Source organism: Ammospiza caudacuta, chromosome Z, assembly GCF_027887145.1.
Source record: "Ammospiza caudacuta isolate bAmmCau1 chromosome Z, bAmmCau1.pri, whole genome shotgun sequence".
Taxonomy (NCBI): domain Eukaryota; kingdom Metazoa; phylum Chordata; class Aves; order Passeriformes; family Passerellidae; genus Ammospiza; species Ammospiza caudacuta.
Window position 1 is genome coordinate 7,211,435 of NC_080632.1, and position 21,512 is coordinate 7,232,946.

The following is a 21,512-nucleotide window of genomic DNA, read 5'->3' on the forward strand; positions in this document are numbered from 1 at the left end:
AACTCATCTAACACACCACCACCATTTTCACAGCTTTGACTTTTTGCCTTGAAAACATCATTTATGTCTATATTGATGCCTATCTACCCACAGCTAAAAAAGAAATGTAAAAGTGACAAAGATATCCAGAATCAGGGATTGACTCCTTAGAAACAGAACTCAGGCTGTGTTGGAAAGGAAGCAAATGTGTGTGTACCAGATCTCAGCAAACTCAGTCTGCCCATTTGAGATTTCTACAAAATAAACCCCCACTTGCTCTGATGTCCACTAAAGTCTGAGCAAGGCATTTCAGGCCGCAGGGCTGCTCACACAGAACTTTCACAATGCAAACCTGGACCCTGAGGCAGTTCACACCTCCTACAGCACATTGACTCCAGGGAAATATCAAATATTGCAACGGCACAGGAGAAAATGTTTTCATCCTTTACAATCTAAGGAGCTGAAAATTTCTAACCAACTTGAAATCTAAATGAGCTACTTCAGTTGGGGTGGCAGAACAAGGCTCTCATTATATTGTGAATGTCTTCAAGGTGAAAAAGCTCTGCCACGGCCTTGAGCAAATCCAGCAACAAATTTCCCAGGTTCAGGGATTGAGTTCTTAAAAGTCACTGTGGGATCAACCAAAACTGTATCCATGTTGAATTCTCCTCCTTGGGCTAGGTTCCAAGACACTGTTTTCCTAGATAAGGAGGAAATGTTGCTACTGGATATATTAAGGATGGCATCATTCAGCAACAGCCATGGGGAACAGGGAATATTGAAAAAGGCAGGAAAGAACCACTGCATCTTTCAATGCAAGTGCATCCTATTGTTGGCTGTAGTAACAAAATAACCATGGAATTCAGAGGAGTACTTCAGAAGTTGGTAAATAAATGAGATCCAAGGAAGATGGAGCTTTAATTCACATGACAGCAAAGAATCCCTCTGCTTCAATTTTCGCTACCATCTTTAACATGGAGGATGTGCCTGGAACACCCTGGAAGGCAATCCCCACAGATCCCAGCAGAAGCCAAGTACCATTGAGAGGCCACCAACACTGTTCAAATGAAACACTGGCCTCTGCAGTTACTGAACTTCTCTGGTCTGGAGCTTCTCCCAGGAAATTTTACGTGCCATCACAAACCATTTCACACAATCAAGGAACACCTGGTACTCCATGAAGCAGTTAAACAGTGCATGGAAAAGAAAGAGAATGCAATAAGGCATGAAGACCAACAATGTTACAAAGTGTTACTCATTGCCAGCCATTCTAGGAAAACAACAATGCCTCAAAAGTTTTGAAGTTTTCCTTCTTTCTGTCAAATGGACTTTCAGTTTGAGACCTCTGGATGAAGCCGATGGAAGAACTTAACAGGGAGCATTCCCTAACTTGTTCATGGGTATCTAATTTAAAGAGACAGAATTTAAAGTGTCAATCAGGAAAAGAATAGAGTGGTGGAAATAATGCTGGCACAAACTGCACAATCTCACCTGCTGAAGGATCTTTGCAAGGCTGCCCTTGTCCTTTTGCATGACTCCATCTCTCTGCAAGCGAGCAAGCAACTCTGGCTTCTTGTAAGCCCTCAGAGCAAGTAAATGAATCACCCTGTCCCTGTAGGGTCGGCGATAAACAGCACTGCAAGGATTCTGTTCACTCCCTGCAGGCTTCATGGGCTTTGTTCTCTTCTCCTCAGGGACAGGACATGAAGTGTGTGATTCGGCCCTTCTCACATCTGCTGGTTTTCCCAACGGAAAGGAAAGCAGAAAAAGAAGTGTCAAATGGGAAGTTTTCAGAAGGGAAAAGAGTTGATTTAAAATGATGATAGAAATCTTGGCTACAGAGCTGATTTTCACTGTCCTTGTGGTTCCCTTTGAATTAATATATTCTCTGATTCTGTGACAAAGCCCAATCCCTAACTGGTACTGGATGGAGCATGTTGCAAAGGCACCCTGTACCCTACCAGCAACCAGACCTGTGTCAACTGAATTGCTCTGTGCCAGCCCAAAGCAGATGTGGCACAAAGTTCCAAAATTGACTCTTTAATGCCAGTCCTCACATGCCAGGTATTCAAGGTTGAATATTCCCAAAGGATCTATGTAGACCACCAGCAAGAATCACACAAATCATCAATCACACGTGAAACAGAACATCCCCAATGAAGAACTCAGGAGTTGAGTTTTGTCTCTCCAAAAGCCATCATGATGCTGCCTTAAAATCCACTGCACTAGGCTAAGGCAGAGCAAGAGCTGCACTCGCAGGGGCAGGGATGTCCCTGCAGGCAGGTGACTGCAGCCACAGCCAGGTCAGAGCCTGTTTTGCTCAGGGCACCTGGCTGTGCCTGGCTCAGCTCCCTGCTGCAGGCAGCACCACTGAGTGCCTGGAAGGGGAATGTGCACCTGGTGTCTGCCTGGAGCCAGGCTCCTTGGGGAAACTGCACTCAGAACAGCTTAATACAAATGGCACCACCTAAGCACATTGTGCTTTCAGGGGAATGTTGGAATCTGTCAGTAAGATGAAATCGATATCTTCCTTTCCATTTCCTTGAAAAGAACCTAGTGTAGTATTGTGGCAACATCACTTATTAATTACCAAGATGAAAAATTTAATCTAGCATGGTTTTTCATATTGATCTTATGAAATTCTCTATGCAACTTGCTCAAGGTCACTCTATTTCAATGTCCCAATTTAGTTTAATGGGTAATGACAGTGCCTAGGTGTTCCAAAACCAACATCTTAGCTACCAAGTCTGTGAATTTAAATGCATAAGGTGATCCAAACCTTGACCTCCTTGCTCCAAATTGCAACCCATCAAGCAGTATGGGAACAAGGAAGGACTGGCAGGCTTTCTCAGGGGAAATAAACCACTGTCTGAATGCAGTGACAAGAGACTGCAAGGCTGACCTGAGGCTGACCTCCACCTCCAGTTTGAGGTCTCTGAACACTAGAGATGGCCTGTCCCAACAATATGCTGTGTAAAAGAATTACCAAGTTGAAAGTCTTACAGACATTGAGCAAAAGATGAAAGGCAGCCATACCTCCAAGTGGGTTACACAATTTGACATCCTGTGCACTTCCATTTTGCCAGGCATCACTGGCATTTGGCTAAAAAGGGAAAGAAATTTTCTGTAAAAACTTCAGCCTACTCTCCATTACTCTGATTTCTGACACCCTTCTTTTTAAACAGGACCTGTATTTGCAAAGGTTTGCTGTCACATCACCAAAAAGGGCTGCTTTGACACAGCTCTCCCTCTGAAATGAGCCAGCTACAAAAGTGCCCTGAGAGAGCCACCCTCACTCAGCCTCTAATGCAGCCAAGCCTTGGAGTAGCAAGTCATCCTTTCCCAATTGCTGGCATTTATAGGCATAGGCTTCCCTTGAATTCCAGTGCCTGAGTACAATTGAGCTGGCCAGCTTGACTCAGCGAACAATCCTGATGAGAGTGGTTCACAAAACAACCAAGAATTCAGGGCAGGACCAGCACTGGGATTTACTTGGCACTATGGAAGCACATCACAGTGTCAGCTCTAAGAAGAATTTCATCTGCACAATCTGAATTTCAACTCTCAACATGCATGAAAACCCTTTCTCTTTTCCTCAGCTCCAGAAATTATTATTTTCCTAGATGTGAAATGGAAAGAGTTTTTCAGTTGTAATGAAATTTGGGTTGCTTGGCTGAACACATCATTTAGTACAGAATATGTCGCATCCCATTGGAACTCACACATCACTAAAATGTTTATCAATCTAAGAACATTTTTTAACAAAACAAATTTCTGCCATCCAACAGCTCCATTCTGAGGCAAAATTGGGCGAGATAAAATCTAAAAGGCTATGATAAATGGACTGAAAAATGTGGACTAATTAGCGTGAGAAGGCAGACATAAATCCCAAATAGAAGGTAGAATAGTATTTAAGGGAACTGTAATTTAGAACCAATGAGGATTAATTTCTTTCTTTGGTAAAATGTATCAATAAGTGGAAAAGCTTTCAAAATAGTGTGCATGTGGGTGGAGTTCTCTATTAGGCATCACAGAAAGAATTAGAGTAACAGGTCCTTCCAATAGCAGAAAATACTTTTAGAGATTTCCTTTATCATGACATATTCTCTGAGTGCAGTCCAAACTTGAAACTAGGAGAAATCCGTGCATTTTGGCCGTGAGCCATGACCAGAGCAGGAATTTCCAGAGTGTCCAAGAATGGAGAATATCTGACTTCCACTGGCAGCTCCTCCGTGCCATCGCTGTGAGTCGCTTCCCCCCGGGCAGCTGCCTCAAAGGGCCCTTGGAGCACCAGAGGGGCCCCAGCCCTGCCCAACAGGTCCCGCGGGCTCAGCAGCACCTGACACCAACACCATGGCTAAGCCCCGCCTGCTGCCAACCCGCACAGCCCCACACCTGCCCCTCACCTGCTGCTCCTGGCACCTCTGGCTCACCCTGACGGGCATGGCAGTGCTGGTGGGGGCCCTGCGGGACGCAGTGCGGAATGGGGCCCTGCGGAACTCACTGGATCCTGCCCAGGCCCGCAGCTCCGCCATCCCGCTCTGCCTCGGCTGCTCCCGCTCCCACACACACACTGATCCTGATGAAAATCTGAAAAGTGTAAAATATGTCTTAGGAAAATATGTTCCTGGACGTTTGGCCTTTGTTGATTTGAAGGCTCATCAACAAGAAGGGAGATGATTCCCATGAAACAAGAAGTAGCCAACAAGCTGGAAGTGATGGCCAGGCCATGGAAAGGCAGGTGACTTCTTGGCTGAATTGCCTTGTGGAGGTGCAGGGCCTGACAGGCTTCAGTGACCTCAGACACAGGGCAGGTCAGCAAGGTTTGGCAAGAAGGATGAGACACTGATTGTGGATACAAAGAATGCAGAACTTATGGGTACAAGCACATTTGGACAAACCCCCCAAAAAAGGAACAAACGGATAAAGGCAATGCATCAACTCTACTGAATCAGCTCCAGCAGGGGAAAAGGCCTTTCCAGCAAGAGCAGACCATGGCCACACACTCAAGAAACCTCTCTCTAAGAAGAAGGGAGAGACTGAGCATGCAGACTAATGAGCATGAGAAGTGAGAAGATCATTTTCCAACAGCAGACAGAATACTCCTTATGAAGAGAACTAGGGAACTTGCAAGCATTGAACACCAATTCCTTTCTTTACTCATATGTATAAATACTCAAACACTCTGGGTTCTCGGGCTGCTGGATTTGTGAATTTGTCCCTGAGCCCCCCTTTCTGCACAGATCTGTAAATACTTACCTCTGCTCAGTGGGTGGATCGGGCTCTTGAACAACGGGTGCTGGAGCCAGCCAAGGTGGAACAACACTCGCTGTGGCTCTGACACCCCCGCTCTCGCTGCAGCCGCCGAAGGCTCTGAGCGCTCCTGCCCTGTGCCGGTGACAATGGCCACGTGTCCTTGGAAACGGGGAGTTCCGTGTGCCAGGCTGGCCGGGATGTCACTGAGGAGCGGGACGTGACACAGTGGGGGCAGAGGGATTTCACAATGGGCACAGGTAGGGAATGCCCCGCCCTGTCCCATCACTGGCTCTGCTCATTTCCAAGTGCAGAAAGGGGCACCCCACCAACCCCAGCAGCTTCTGCTGTGCAAACCAGGGCTAATGAAGTGTTTCTGCACCAAAGCGCTGCTCTTGGCTCTCTCTGAGGCAAAGGAGCAGCTCAACACCTCTAACCAGGGCAGCAAGGTGCAGCCCTGCCAGCTCTGGGCCATCCTGTCGTGGGCCCGTCAGTCTGTGAGGCTTCCAGCACACACACGCTCACTCAAATATCATCTCTTTGACACAATGCCCCGGCCTTTCCTCATCCCAGCCTCCTCAATGGAAACAAGCCAGCAGCATGCCCAGGCCCCCAGGTGCTCTGCAGGAGGAGCTGACATGGAAAGGCCAGGGAGGACCATGAACACAATTACAGTTGGCTGACAGCTGTGCTGACTGCAGGTGGCCATTGAAATTACTGACGCACCTGGAAAACCATTTCATACTCCGCTTATGATCATTTGACTTTTATTTTCCCCACACCCAAGCTTACTCCTGATTTCAGCCAGCTGGCACCCATGAAACTGTTGTCCAGTCATTACAGGGAGATGTAATGAAAGCATGTCATAGACAATGGGTTGAATATTACCATCCAAAGCTGATTTCTCATGAAATCTTGTCTTTGTTTTCAAGACCATGTCCATTGTTGCCCATGTCTCATCTGGCTGCCACACTCACAAGGACATTGTAATTTGGGGACAGAAAGGAAGGAAGCAACTTATCAAACACCAGACACAACATGTATAGAAGAACTGTGTTCCTTTTTAGGAATGACAGGGTCGTATTGATCCACTCCAATTGGATGTCCAATGGATGAACTTTGGGAAAAGCCTTTGTATGGATTGGATTCCATGAAAGAAATCCAAGGAGGTGTTACACCGGACTGCAAAATGTCCAACAGCCTTTCCATCTCTTAAAAAGACATTGATGGCAGCTCCTGCCCTGGAGTTACCAGATTTGACTGAACCTTTTGCACTGTTCAGACATGAGTGCCTTTGCCTTGCACAGTCACTCCACAGTTCGCTCAAGGGCTGGCAATCTATGGAAGAAGCCGGTTGAAAAGAGTGTATTTCTTAAAAAAGAGCTAAACAGTGTAACTGAGGGATGGCCAGTGCACCTCAGAGCAGGAGCCAGAACAGGTGAGGCTATTCTTTTGATAGAATAGGCCTGAAAATACATGGGGGGCAAAAAGCAATTGATGTCCTGCGCATGGTTAGGTCTGGTGAAGAGCAAAAAGAGCTCACTGGTTTTCCTAAAGGAATAGATGGCACTCCTGGAACAAAAGACATGGTGCTAAAGACAGCTACTGCCTTGAACCCTGCTGTGTTCCTCAATCCCTCTGCAAGGAATCAGCTTCTCAAATCAAATAGGGACAGCTTTGGGAGCATCCAGTTCCCTGCTGAATTAGCAATAATGTGCCACAGGGCTCAACAGCAGACTGATGAGGAGAAAAACTGCTAGAGATGAGGCAGAACAAAGCGTCTTGTTAGCATATTTTTCCAAATTGTGAATTTTTCCAAATTAGATCCCAAACACTACAATGAAAACAATCATTCTTCAAATACCTTAATTGTCCTGAAGGATGGTAGGTAGCAACAACTGAACTAGTTAGAGTGCGTCAAGCAGCAATGACACAAACTTGAGAAGACAAAGATAAAGAAACCCAATGGTGTATTGAAGGTAGAGCAGACAATTTGGAAAGGCAGCTACTTGGTGGTAGGCTGACAGGGATGGTGACAAGTGAAATGTAAAATCTTTGTACAGAACAATGCAGAGTTTTACAAAAGACTGCCCGTAGGGATCCAATAAAAGGGAAGTAGTACAGGAGATTTATTTCCAAAGACTATTTTCTGACTTACCTCAGCAGGAAGGGTCTAGGTATTTATTTGCCTTAGTAGGCCCTTTTTCTGCATGGCCAGAGACTTTTCCTTGCCACACCAAACAAAGCTTTAGGCATAGCTCAAGTAATAATAAAAGAAATAACTCCCAGTTGAGACCTACTTAGCACATGGAGGTCTTACCCCAGCAGCGAGATTGAGAGAACAAATCAGAGCCTACAAAGACAGAAATGAGTACAATTTGCCAGGAAAGCACACAGCAGACCACAAGAGGTTCCCCTTGCACTACTGAGAATCAGAATTCCAGTGGCTTCTAAAGAAAAACTGACCCCACAGGAAATGCTCTATGGAAGACCTTAGTCAATCACAATCCTAATCTAGAGGAAGTCAGCTGAGAGGAAGTGATAATTTAAGTCCCTTTTCATCATCTTTTGGCCAAGTGCTCTCATCTCTACAGCCATTTTGGGTATGACCATCCCTGATGAGATTGGATGCTCAGGTACATCCTCATCAAGCTGGGGACAGTGTCTGTGTCAGAAAGCACAGCAACAAGGCACTTCAAGATAAGTTGGAAGAACCATTTGAAGTATTCCTAAGCACTCGTGCAGCAATAAAAGGAGATGGGACCAGTACTATGATACACCTTCCCCCAAGGGGAGCCTGCCCCTACTCACAAGGAACTGGAGAGGAAAATATAGTTGAGAATTTGAAGCTTAGATTTGCAAAGGTTGGAAATAATACACGTTTTTTGCTGTGTTGAATTAGTTAGAAGAAATTCTATAAAATACCAGATAAGTCATGAATGAGTAGCTATGAAAAATCCTCACTCTCAGCCCACAATCTTGCCAGCAGCATTCCTGCACGCTCTGTCAACCAGCAGCAGCCACTGGGCCAAGGGGAGGCTCCCCAGCACAATTCACCCCATGCCCCCTAGGCAGCGTTCCTGGGGCTGCTGCACTGCAGAGCTGTAGGAGAAACTCCTGACCCAGGCAAAAAAGCACCCAAGTCTCAGGGTTTAAGAGGTGACATTTTGCTGAACTACACTTGACAGAGAACAGAAGGGAAAAAATGGCTCAGATGTTCAATCTAAAATGCCCCAAGAATTCTCAGGAATGGGCACTCAACATAATTGGCACGCAGGTGATTCAGGAATTTGTAGAATACTTTCCAAGGAAAAACGTCCTACTTGCGTGTTCCCAAATGTTATCCTCCCTCAGTCAATGTCATATCTCTGCCAAAAGAAGATTCTGGCATTGCTGGCCACATCTCTACCCTCTCAGCTGAATATATTCCTGACAAGAAACTTAGGAAAGGGTCTAGACTTCAAAGTCCCCATAAGTCTGTGCAGGAATTAACATTTGTGTATCTCTAGAAAGATGGGTTGTGACAGAGTAGTTTGGAGAAAACTACAAAACTCATTGAGATTCCTTTGGAGACTCTTGAACCCAATTTCTCTTCAAAACCCATGGAAGTACCTTGACTCCAACACTTCTCCATGTGTTTTTCAAAACTCTTGAAAAGAACTGGATACTCCTTGGCGCCCACTGTCAAGGTGATGCCGTGATTTACAAGCAGTCCTGAGAGCTGCCTCAGCTGACACCTTAGAGCAGCCCATGTGCACTGCTCTGTAACCCTCCTGAACAAGGGCATTTGGGGAGGGGTTATTGTCCAAACTTCAATGCCTTTGACCACTCAGGCAAAGAGTTTGACACAACAAGAAAGGTCCAAAAACACATGTCCTAAACAATTTCCATCTGCCACCATCTTTTCCTAAAATGAGGCACAACTTCACAGTAGAGCTAGTGGGTTTCCAACCTCTACTGATGAATTCATTTCAGTGGACAAACTTAAGACTTGAGGAACTGAATTGACCGGAAGAAACACACTCCAAATATAATACAAGCAACAACAGGAGAAAGAATTACAAACAGTGAGATTTCTTTATTGTTAATGTTCAACACTATCATCTTTCAACTTCTTAAACTTACTAAACTTCTTTGAACTAATTCTACGCTATTAAGAAATACCCTACTGCTCAGTGTTAAAGGAACCTACTGTACAATACTAACTTAAAAAATCCTAAAAACCTAATCTTGTAGTTGAAATAAAAAATCCAGGGTTCGCAAATTTCAGGAGGCTGAAGCAGGTGTCTGGTGCCAGTACTCCACTTACAGCTGGTCAAATTCAGAAATGCGGCTCTGAATATGGGCCAGCTTGTTGTGGAGGTACAGGCACCTGCTCTTCATTTCAGAGTAGCTGGGGCTACCCTGTGAAGGAGAAAGCAAAAGAAAATCAGGGCATGCAAACACTTTTACAGAGTCTACACTCGGATGTCCTTTGCTTTAGAAATCGTCTTGAGGCAGACTCAGCAGTTACCATGGCCCCACAGCTCTGGTGTCACACGTACCTGTTGTAACTGCTGATAATCTGCTAGGATTCGATGATGCAGTGCCTACAAGAGAAAGAAAATGAGGAGTATTTCACCACCACTATGAAATGCAAACGTTGGTAAAACACTAAATGTTCGCTCAGTCTGACTCTAGACTTTTCCTTCCCTGTCAGCCACCACTCTTCTGGGAGATTTGCAAAAACAAATGTCCCCCGCCCAGCAGCACCCAAGATCTGCAATTAAGCCTCTCAACAGGCAACAGAAGGAGCCCATGCTCTAAGACTCTGCTTGGGACACCTCTCCCCTTACTGCTCCTTCGCAGACAGCTCAAACAGGGGCTTTTGGACACGGTCTGGAAAAAATCAGACCCAGCCCAAGCAGTGTCTGACCATATTTGCCAATTTGCAGGTTCCCATTGTTTCACTGAGCAGCTGCAGGGAATCCAAAACACTGCTGTGATGATGAAGCACAGTCTTCATGGTTTTGTCCTTCTTTACCTGATGGGATTCAGAGCCTGGAGTCAGACACTTCCATTGCTCCTGAAACTGTCTGAACTTCTTTGTGATCTTCTCAATCTGAGAATGTAAATTCCGGTATTCGTCATACTCTGCATTGAAGTCATCCTTGTAGCGCTGGCGTTGCTCCAAGGAGACGATGGCTACGTATTTTCTTAGGGAAAAAATGAGTCCATTTTTCCATGAGTGAACTCTAAGAGAACATTCCAGTATGTTTCTAGTCCATAAAACACATGTGTAATTTTACGCTAAGCACTGGGTAATGTCAAGCACAGACACCCAAGCTTTGCGTCACTTGCTCTGGGACCAACAGTTTCTACTTTCAAGCTCATGTGCATGAAGAGAATGCAATTAGGTAGCTCAGGAATCTGTCACATTTCTATCACACTTAGTTACTAACACTTGACATTGTAGAGGTTTTCTCCATTAGGAAGTGGAGCACACTTAGAAAACATTTGCTTTAATTTCAAATGTCAAAGGAAATACACAGCAGCTTAAGGAAGAGGAGATCCATTACTAGATTATAATCTCTTCGTCTGTGGGAAAAGCTTCAATTAGTTACACTTTCTTGTGACAATACGTGTCTAAAACATATTTGTCAGGGACCTCATTTATGGAGTTGAGTGCCCAGAGTTGGACTTTTGAGCTACATTCTTTACTGTCTAACGTCAGAGTTAATTATAATATTGGATTCTTCAAGCGGACAGCAGTGACATCACTGATCATGGAACTGAGGCATTTGCAATACAGCCACAAAATCAATCTCTAGATCAGCCTGAAACAATACTCCATAAAGAACATCTGCTCCTAAGGAGGGCACAATTCATTAATGCTTCAGGCCACTGATGGGAGTCAAACCTTCTTCATTCCCTTCTCCTTCAATTCAACAGGCATGACGTTTATCAAGTACATGATAAAAGTCCAGGATGAAGAGGCAATGAGAACAATAGATGCCACTTCCCAACACTCTCACACCAAAGCTTCTGCTCCTCTAGGCCTTAAGATCTTGCTCTTTTTCAATAACAAAAGCTGCCTCCACATGGGAGTAAGTACTTCAAACCATCCTGAGACTGATATAAAAAGGAGTAAATTTTTAACAAGGACTGAAAACAACTGGTGCCAAGGATGCATTCCAGGCCAGACACACCTGACTAGTGTGCAGGATAATTTTGAAAAGAAAACTACAGATGGCTTTCAACATTTTGGGAGGCCCAGGAGCAATGTGACCCAGGGCCCTGCCACGCCTGCTCCAAAGGCCGCGGCTGCCCCAGAGCTGCAGGAGGCCTGACTGCCCTTGCCAACAGCCCTGCTCTCACACAAGCTGGCAGCAAGTTCCAGTCTTTTATACCACACACACAGACACACTTCTCCCTCCCCTCCTGCACTGGAAATTCAATGATGGAATGCAGCAGCACTGCTGCAGCTGAGCCTGTGCAACTGCAGTGCAGGAAGGGAGGGCCCGTCCGGGCCTAACCCACCTCGGTGTTCATCTCTGCTCTGAGCCTTCCAGGCCCAACTCAACCTGCTCAAACTCACCCTTTCAGCACAGGAAAGAGCTGGACACTGCACCCCACTGATAGGAGCAAGGGTGAATTGTTCTTTTACTCACCTCAAGTAATCTGGTTGGTCACTTGTTGCAGAGCATGTGGAGGCAATGGAAGTATCTTTAGTAGTTCCTAGAGAAAAGGAGAATTTTGACACTCTCCATCAGGAGATTGTTAAAAGGCCAAAAGATCCCACTTGGACAGTCTTGAAAAAGTCCTTCAGAGTGTTCTTCTCACAGCTAATTACTCACAAGAAGCAACAACATGAAACAATAAAGCACATAAGACCTTCTCCAAAGTAGCCCTTCCAGGGAAGTAGAAAGAGGGAATGGCAAGTGTAATCTACAGTTTGTGCATTTCCACAGCGTTAGCCCCAGCTCAGCTTTTCTTATTTGAAGGCATGAGGTGGCATCTACACAGCCAATGAAGTCATGCAGCAAAAGATGCAGCTTCACAAAAGACAACAGCTTGAGAGAAATCAATATCGATGTTCCGACAAGAAACAAAGAAGAAATCAGAAGTTCTTCTCATGCCACGATTTTATCCCCACTTCCCTGCCAAATCCAGAGGCCCAAAGTTTCGATGAGTGCCTGCACTCTTGTCAGCAGGAAAGCCAATTCCATTCTATAGGGCTTACTGGCACTAAGGCTCCAATACCCTGCAGACCAAGCCCAGTGCTCCTCATTAACGTGGCAGGATGGGGTTGGAAACAGCTCTGCACTTGGGAATTGCCCTTTGGCTCTTGGCAGAGGCATTTGGGAAACAGTGCACACGTAACCTCTCAGCCCTCTTTCCAAAGAAATGTTCAAGAATTACCATCATAAGAAAAAGAGCTGCCATAAAGACAAGGCAGCTGAAACTGGAAGGAACAATCAAGATCATGGTAATCTCTCTCTGCTTTCCATTTCAGGTCTTGTGGCAAGCATAATAACTCCACACGATCCGTTCCATTCCTTGTGACCTTCCATTTGCCATTGTTTGCAAATTAATCTTGTGAAAACTCAGCCATTCTTGACAATATTGAAGATATCTGAACTTCAATTCTTGAGGAAAGAACTGTTGTGTGATGTTCCACTTTCTTTTCTTGATTTCAGTTGTATAGCAGAGGTATAAAAAGAAGAGTAAAAGTGGGAGTAAAACTGGACAGAAAGACCAAGAGTCACAGTTTGTTCAGAGCAACTTGGAAGAGCAGCTTTGCTGTGAGCATTTCATTCCTAAAAGTACACTTGCTCTCATGCCTCAGTCCACATGAAAGTTTCAACCTAAGCCCCAACTTGAAACACGGAACAGATTTTTCCTTCACTTGCTGGGCAGAATTTGGGAACTGGCTCCTGAACAAAGCTGCTCACGAGAGTTTATAGATTTAAGCAAAAATCTTTCCAAAGGCATCCCAAGGTTTGCAGGTACCGTGTCTGTGTCCAGAAGAAATGTGGAAAGACCATCTCAAAGCACCTGTCTCCACAAGCACACCACCACTTGCAAGAGGCATCTGCACACTTCAAACCTGCCTCCAGGCTGAACCCAACTTGGAATTTGCAAGCTCAACCTCGAAAAGAGACAACCCACAGATTTAACAAAGCAACTGAACTGTGCCTTGCTGGCTGTGTCCCTGTCATCAGAAATCAAGGGTTCTTTATGCATTTCTGTTTACCTTTTCTATGTTGTTTCCAATCTGTACCACTTCCACACCTTTTGAAGAATGAAATTCTGCAGCTGGATGGAGAGGAAACTGCCAGCGCAGTTCAAAGTAGAACTCCAGGAAACCACAGCCCAGGATTTGTAGCTTTTGCAGTTTCCATGAAAAGGCTGAGGTCAATGAAAACAACCATGGAATCACTGAGATTTTATCAATATGTATCAGTAAACGAGTCTGCAATAAATGTGTGACAGGTTTCTGCCTTCAACATGAAAATCTGCTGATTGAAAAAGGGCTGACTCAATCAACACTTGCGATTTTACTAGAAATCAGATGGAAAGAAAACAATCCATTGCCTGTGGCTATCCATTGTCTGGCTCTTCCTTTTAACCAGCTTCTCCTAACAGCAATCTATTTCACAATTCATTGTTCTTCATTGGTTTTGAACTATTTAAAGAAAGAAATAATTTCTAAAAATGAGTTTAGAGATTGTAGTTTTTTTGTAGTTTTCAACAAGGTTCCATCAGCACAGGTTCTGGGCTTTGTTAGAGTTGTCTTTTAAACCAAGAGACAAAATCTTATGTAATGGCAGAAATAGAAAGAAGTCTTGATTTATCATGACCATACATCAAGGAAAATGATTGAGCAGTCATGCAGTGCAGCGCCTTTGTATATCCAGTGCCCGCTTTCAAAGCTACCTTTTCACAGGGTGTAAAAACACAATTAACTATTTCAGAACACTGACAAAGAAGGATTTTCCCATAAGATAAGCCAACACAACAGGAATGTGAGAGAAACACAGATGGCAAGAAGAAAACCTCCAAGTCTTGGCATAACAGAAGCGGAGGTTTGCAATTAGGACACAAGACAAAAACCTCCACAGTAGAGACTGTGGGTAAGGAAAATTGCTGCTTTCGTGGCTTCTAGCCCAAGATGTGGGGACAGCTGTGACCACCCTGTGGATACTCCAGTCTTGGACAGTATGAAGGTGGCACCTCCAGAGAGACTTGGAGATCCCCACCATTGAGAAGACCAAGGGTGAAGAAGGACAGGCTGGACAACAGAGAGTCCATTTGATGATGTTATCTCCACACTTAATGTCTCTCTCTTCCCCTCACCCTGCTTCTCTTCTCTCATTTCTTTCTATCTCCCTAGTTTGCATTTACTGTTCAATAACATTTTTATTATTGACTGTAGAAAAGAGTCATGCTTGCACCTTCATTTAGGCAGAAGCTTCCCTTAATACCAAATCTCTACACCACAGTTATCCACACAGGAGTCAGGAAAACCAGCACATCAATACCTTCATCGAAATCCAAGCGGTGCCACTGCTTCAGCCGCCCCAATTCATTTTTCTCCCCGTTTGAATTGGGGATCTCCTTCTGCTCCCTGGCAGGTGCTGGGACGCTGGAACTCGGAAATGTCTCCGTTTGTTGCACCTCATGGGTGCAGGGGGAAATGGAGCCAGCACTTGGAGACATGTCCAAAGGGAAAAGAGATGTGGAGGGCAGAAGGCAGGAAGAAAAGTGGCCACCAGCTGCTGGCTGGACATGACTGTGCTGGTGGCCAATTCTCCTCTTCTTGATCGTCACAGGACTGGAAAACTCAGAAGCCAGAGGCCGTTTCTGCATCAAGAAGAAAATAATTCATTCATTCACCAATGATTGGGATCATCTTTTGCGCCCATTCTGTAAAAGCAGCGCTTCTGAACATGCAAAGGTTGAAAACACGATTTTTCTGCACTAAAAAGTGCATTCAAACCAGGAAGTACTGCAGGTAAAGGAAGTACTGAAGGTCTGTCTCACTCCTACTTTCTCATCTTAGCACTCAGCAAGTCCTACTTCATATCAGTATCTAAAAAGCTTTGGGAGAAAGACATTCCCTTTGGGAGCTCCATCAAAGGATTCCCTGAAAGGGAACGTCCTGCACTTTCACATCACAGCTTTTACACCACCTGCACGTCTTCTGAAATTTACCATAGAGTCCAGAATTTTAAAAAAGCACAAATACCTGAGCAGGTCTTGCTGGAGCATCTGTCTCAGAAGGCCCTGGAGATGTCTCTTGGCTGGTGTTGGTGGTGTTCTGAGATGGAGTCAATTTTCTGTATGGATGGGCCAATATTTTATGTTACAAAGCCTAAATATCAACTGTCATAGTACTTTCCTTGCAAGGAAATCAGAGTCCTTCAGTGTCAGGACTCAAGGAAACAGCATGAAGCTGAGTTGGGGGAGCTTTAGGCAGGATACCAGGAAAATGTTCTGCCCCAGAGGGTGCTGGAGCACTGCAACAGGCTCCCCAGGCCAGTGGCCACTGCAGGAGGCTTCAAGAAGAGTTTGGACAACACTCTTGGGCACCTGGTGTGATTCTTGTGGTGTCCTGTGCAGAGCCAGGATCCTGGCAGGTTCCTTCTACCTCCCCGTATTCTAACAATCTAAGCTTCACTCACTAGGGATTTTTTTCCCTTTCTCTGAGCAACTGAACTTACCCAGAGAGGATTAACTTCAAATTCTGTCTGTCTATTTCAGTGTAGCCAGGCCAATCAGTCTGAAGGGTTTGAAAGAGATGTTCCTTCAGACTGAAGGAATTATCCTTTGCATTCCACTTGGCTACCTACAGGCAGATATGTAGGAAAACAAACCTTTATTATGCTTGCTGCATGCCAAACTACAGAAATATGATTGGTCCTGAACAGCTGCTTGTGAGAACCCAGTTTCAACCAAATTATGTCTTTTAGTACAGAGCTTGATTATTCCTCTATCACATGAGTTTTAAGCCATATTACTCTTTCACCAATAGAAAACACCAAGGATCTCCATCCATATCTAGCAAGAGTTCCTTTGAAAACAACATTGAGAGCTACAGTGAGTAAGGAGAGGGGATCAAGCCCAGGGTCCCTCATCATGTGGCAGAGCCAGGGTTCATTCTAGCAAATCCTGCCATGAGAAGGCCATGCATAGGCCTTGCTCTTTTCTTCTGAACTCAAATGAGGATCATATCGTCCTCAAGACAAATACAAAGTCTACTCAAAAAGGTAAATTGTGGTAATAAAACCTCCAGACCACTGATCTCTAAAGTTCAGGTTTTGACTTCATCCCCTGACACCTGCGCAGAGTTCCACTGAAAAGTGCATTGGGAAAAATCTCCATCAATTTGACCCCTGCAACACACTGCATAACTCATCTAACACACCACCACCATTTTCACAGCTTTGACTTTTTGCCTTGAAAACATCATTTATGTCTATATTGATGCCTATCTACCCACAGCTAAAAAAGAAATGTAAAAGTGACAAAGATATCCAGAATCAGGGATTGACTCCTTAGAAACAGAACTCAGGCTGTGTTGGAAAGGAAGCAAATGTGTGTGTACCAGATCTCAGCAAACTCAGTCTGCCCATTTGAGATTTCTACAAAATAAACCCCCACTTGCTCTGATGTCCACTAAAGTCTGAGCAAGGCATTTCAGGCCGCAGGGCTGCTCACACAGAACTTTCACAATGCAAACCTGGACCCTGAGGCAGTTCACACCTCCTACAGCACATTGACTCCAGGGAAATATCAAATATTGCAACGGCACAGGAGAAAATGTTTTCATCCTTTACAATCTAAGGAGCTGAAAATTTCTAACCAACTTGAAATCTAAATGAGCTACTTCAGTTGGGGTGGCAGAACAAGGCTCTCATTATATTGTGAATGTCTTCAAGGTGAAAAAGCTCTGCCACGGCCTTGAGCAAATCCAGCAACAAATTTCCCAGGTTCAGGGATTGAGTTCTTAAAAGTCACTGTGGGATCAACCAAAACTGTATCCATGTTGAATTCTCCTCCTTGGGCTAGGTTCCAAGACACTGTTTTCCTAGATAAGGAGGAAATGTTGCTACTGGATATATTAAGGATGGCATCATTCAGCAACAGCCATGGGGAACAGGGAATATTGAAAAAGGCAGGAAAGAACCACTGCATCTTTCAATGCAAGTGCATCCTATTGTTGGCTGTAGTAACAAAATAACCATGGAATTCAGAGGAGTACTTCAGAAGTTGGTAAATAAATGAGATCCAAGGAAGATGGAGCTTTAATTCACATGACAGCAAAGAATCCCTCTGCTTCAATTTTCGCTACCATCTTTAACATGGAGGATGTGCCTGGAACACCCTGGAAGGCAATCCCCACAGATCCCAGCAGAAGCCAAGTACCATTGAGAGGCCACCAACACTGTTCAAATGAAACACTGGCCTCTGCAGTTCCTGAACTTCTCTGGTCTGGAGCTTCTCCCAGGAAATTTTACGTGCCATCACAAACCATTTCACACAATCAAGGAACACCTGGTACTCCATGAAGCAGTTAAACAGTGCATGGAAAAGAAAGAGAATGCAATAAGGCATGAAGACCAACAATGTTACAAAGTGTTACTCATTGCCAGCCATTCTAGGAAAACAACAATGCCTCAAAAGTTTTGAAGTTTTCCTTCTTTCTGTCAAATGGACTTTCAGTTTGAGACCTCTGGATGAAGCCGATGGAAGAACTTAACAGGGAGCATTCCCTAACTTGTTCATGGGTATCTAATTTAAAGAGACAGAATTTAAAGTGTCAATCAGGAAAAGAATAGAGTGGTGGAAATAATGCTGGCACAAACTGCACAATCTCACCTGCTGAAGGATCTTTGCAAGGCTGCCCTTGTCCTTTTGCATGACTCCATCTCTCTGCAAGCGAGCAAGCAACTCTGGCTTCTTGTAAGCCCTCAGAGCAAGTAAATGAATCACCCTGTCCCTGTAGGGTCGGCGATAAACAGCACTGCAAGGATTCTGTTCACTCCCTGCAGGCTTCATGGGCTTTGTTCTCTTCTCCTCAGGGACAGGACATGAAGTGTGTGATTCGGCCCTTCTCACATCTGCTGGTTTTCCCAACGGAAAGGAAAGCAGAAAAAGAAGTGTCAAATGGGAAGTTTTCAGAAGGGAAAAGAGTTGATTTAAAATGATGATAGAAATCTTGGCTACAGAGCTGATTTTCACTGTCCTTGTGGTTCCCTTTGAATTAATATATTCTCTGATTCTGTGACAAAGCCCAATCCCTAACTGGTACTGGATGGAGCATGTTGCAAAGGCACCCTGTACCCTACCAGCAACCAGACCTGTGTCAACTGAATTGCTCTGTGCCAGCCCAAAGCAGATGTGGCACAAAGTTCCAAAATTGACTCTTTAATGCCAGTCCTCACATGCCAGGTATTCAAGGTTGAATATTCCCAAAGGATCTATGTAGACCACCAGCAAGAATCACACAAATCATCAATCACACGTGAAACAGAACATCCCCAATGAAGAACTCAGGAGTTGAGTTTTGTCTCTCCAAAAGCCATCATGATGCTGCCTTAAAATCCACTGCACTAGGCTAAGGCAGAGCAAGAGCTGCACTCGCAGGGGCAGGGATGTCCCTGCAGGCAGGTGACTGCAGCCACAGCCAGGTCAGAGCCTGCTTTGCTCAGGGCACCTGGCTGTGCCTGGCTCAGCTCCCTGCTGCAGGCAGCACCACTGAGTGCCTGGAAGGGGAATGTGCACCTGGTGTCTGCCTGGAGCCAGGCTCCTTGGGGAAACTGCACTCAGAACAGCTTAATACAAATGGCACCACCTAAGCACATTGTGCTTTCAGGGGAATGTTGGAATCTGTCAGTAAGATGAAATCGATATCTTCCTTTCCATTTCCTTGAAAAGAACCTAGTGTAGTATTGTGGCAACATCACTTATTAATTACCAAGATGAAAAATTTAATCTAGCATGGTTTTTCATATTGATCTTATGAAATTCTCTATGCAACTTGCTCAAGGTCACTCTATTTCAATGTCCCAATTTAGTTTAATGGGTAATGACAGTGCCTAGGTGTTCCAAAACCAACATCTTAGCTACCAAGTCTGTGAATTTAAATGCATAAGGTGATCCAAACCTTGACCTCCTTGCTCCAAATTGCAACCCATCAAGCAGTATGGGAACAAGGAAGGACTGGCAGGCTTTCTCAGGGGAAATAAACCACTGTCTGAATGCAGTGACAAGAGACTGCAAGGCTGACCTGAGGCTGACCTCCACCTCCAGTTTGAGGTCTCTGAACACTAGAGATGGCCTGTCCCAACAATATGCTGTGTAAAAGAATTACCAAGTTGAAAGTCTTACAGACATTGAGCAAAAGATGAAAGGCAGCCATACCTCCAAGTGGGTTACACAATTTGACATCCTGTGCACTTCCATTTTGCCAGGCATCACTGGCATTTGGCTAAAAAGGGAAAGAAATTTTCTGTAAAAACTTCAGCCTACTCTCCATTACTCTGATTTCTGACACCCTTCTTTTTAAACAGGACCTGTATTTGCAAAGGTTTGCTGTCACATCACCAAAAAGGGCTGCTTTGACACAGCTCTCCCTCTGAAATGAGCCAGCTACAAAAGTGCCCTGAGAGAGCCACCCTCACTCAGCCTCTAATGCAGCCAAGCCTTGGAGTAGCAAGTCATCCTTTCCCAATTGCTGGCATTTATAGGCATAGGCTTCCCTTGAATTCCAGTGCCTGAGTACAATTGAGCTGGCCAGCTTGACTCAGCGAACAATCCTGATGAGAGTGGTTCACAAAACAACCAAGAATTCAGGGCAGGACCAGCACTGGGATTTACTTGGCACTATGGAAGCACATCACAGTGTCAGCTCTAAGAAGAATTTCATCTGCACAATCTGAATTTCAACTCTCAACATGCATGAAAACCCTTTCTCTTTTCCTCAGCTCCAGAAATTATTATTTTCCTAGATGTGAAATGGAAAGAGTTTTTCAGTTGTAATGAAATTTGGGTTGCTTGGCTGAACACATCATTTAGTACAGAATATGTCGCATCCCATTGGAACTCACACATCACTAAAATGTTTATCAATCTAAGAACATTTTTTAACAAAACAAATTTCTGCCATCCAACAGCTCCATTCTGAGGCAAAATTGGGCGAGATAAAATCTAAAAGGCTATGATAAATGGACTGAAAAATGTGGACTAATTAGCGTGAGAAGGCAGACATAAATCCCAAATAGAAGGTAGAATAGTATTTAAGGGAACTGTAATTTAGAACCAATGAGGATTAATTTCTTTCTTTGGTAAAATGTATCAATAAGTGGAAAAGCTTTCAAAATAGTGTGCATGTGGGTGGAGTTCTCTATTAGGCATCACAGAAAGAATTAGAGTAACAGGTCCTTCCAATAGCAGAAAATACTTTTAGAGATTTCCTTTATCATGACATATTCTCTGAGTGCAGTCCAAACTTGAAACTAGGAGAAATCCGTGCATTTTGGCCGTGAGCCATGACCAGAGCAGGAATTTCCAGAGTGTTCAAGAATGGAGAATATCTGACTTCCACTGGCAGCTCCTCCGTGCCATCGCTGTGAGTCGCTTCCCCCCGGGCAGCTGCCTCAAAGGGCCCTTGGAGCACCAGAGGGGCCCCAGCCCTGCCCAACAGGTCCCGCGGGCTCAGCAGCACCTGACACCAACACCATGGCTAAGCCCCGCCTGCTGCCAACCCGCACAGCCCCACACCTGCCCCTCACCTGCTGCTCCTGGCACCTCTGGCTCACCCTGACGGGCATGGCAGTGCTGGTGGGGGCCCTGCGGGACGCAGTGCGGAATGGGGCCCTGCGGAACTCACTGGATCCTGCCCAGGCCCGCAGCTCCGCCATCCCGCTCTGCCTCGGCTGCTCCCGCTCCCACACACACACTGATCCTGATGAAAATCTGAAAAGTGTAAAATATTTCTTAGGAAAATATGTTCCTGGACGTTTGGCCTTTGTTGATTTGAAGGCTCATCAACAAGAAGGGAGATGATTCCCATGAAACAAGAAGTAGCCAACAAGCTGGAAGTGATGGCCAGGCCATGGAAAGGCAGGTGACTTCTTGGCTGAATTGCCTTGTGGAGGTGCAGGGCCTGACAGGCTTCAGTGACCTCAGACACAGGGCAGGTCAGCGAGGTTTGGCAAGAAGGATGTACCACTCATGATGGTGGACACAAAGAATGCAGAATTTATGGGTACAAGGACATTTGGGAGAACCCA

At 45.0% G+C, this 21,512-nt stretch overlaps 1 protein-coding gene across 1 annotated transcript; it reads right to left on the reverse strand.

The window, feature by feature from the left end:
• Window positions 1–9,537: 9,537 nt before the first annotated feature.
• Window positions 9,538–21,140, reverse strand: ELL2 (elongation factor for RNA polymerase II 2). Its single transcript, XM_058823921.1, has 10 exons — window positions 21,012–21,140; window positions 19,642–19,708; window positions 19,508–19,574; window positions 18,097–18,241; window positions 15,939–16,063; window positions 14,757–14,923; window positions 11,883–11,949; window positions 10,256–10,427; window positions 9,777–9,821; window positions 9,538–9,636 (listed from the first exon to the last, which is right to left on the reverse strand). The coding sequence occupies exons 1-10, from the start codon at window positions 21,138–21,140 to the stop codon at window positions 9,538–9,540; spliced, it is 1,083 nt and encodes a 360-aa protein (XP_058679904.1).
• Window positions 21,141–21,512: the final 372 nt, after the last annotated feature.

What these genes read in the sequence shown, in the direction of transcription:
- ELL2 (XM_058823921.1), bottom strand. Translation starts at nt 21,140, where the DNA reads ATGGCGGAGCTGCGGGCCTGGGCAGGATCCAGTGAGTTCCGCAGGGCC. An exon ending in GAGGTGGAGGTCAGCCTCAG is followed by an intron (nt 18,242 to 19,507) that starts GTCAGCCTTGCA and finishes GAATCCTTGCAG; the next exon opens with TGCTGTTTATCGCCGACCCT. An exon ending in GACCAACCAGATTACTTGAG is followed by an intron (nt 10,428 to 11,882) that starts GTGAGTAAAAGA and finishes TTTTTCCCTAAG; the next exon opens with AAAATACGTAGCCATCGTCT.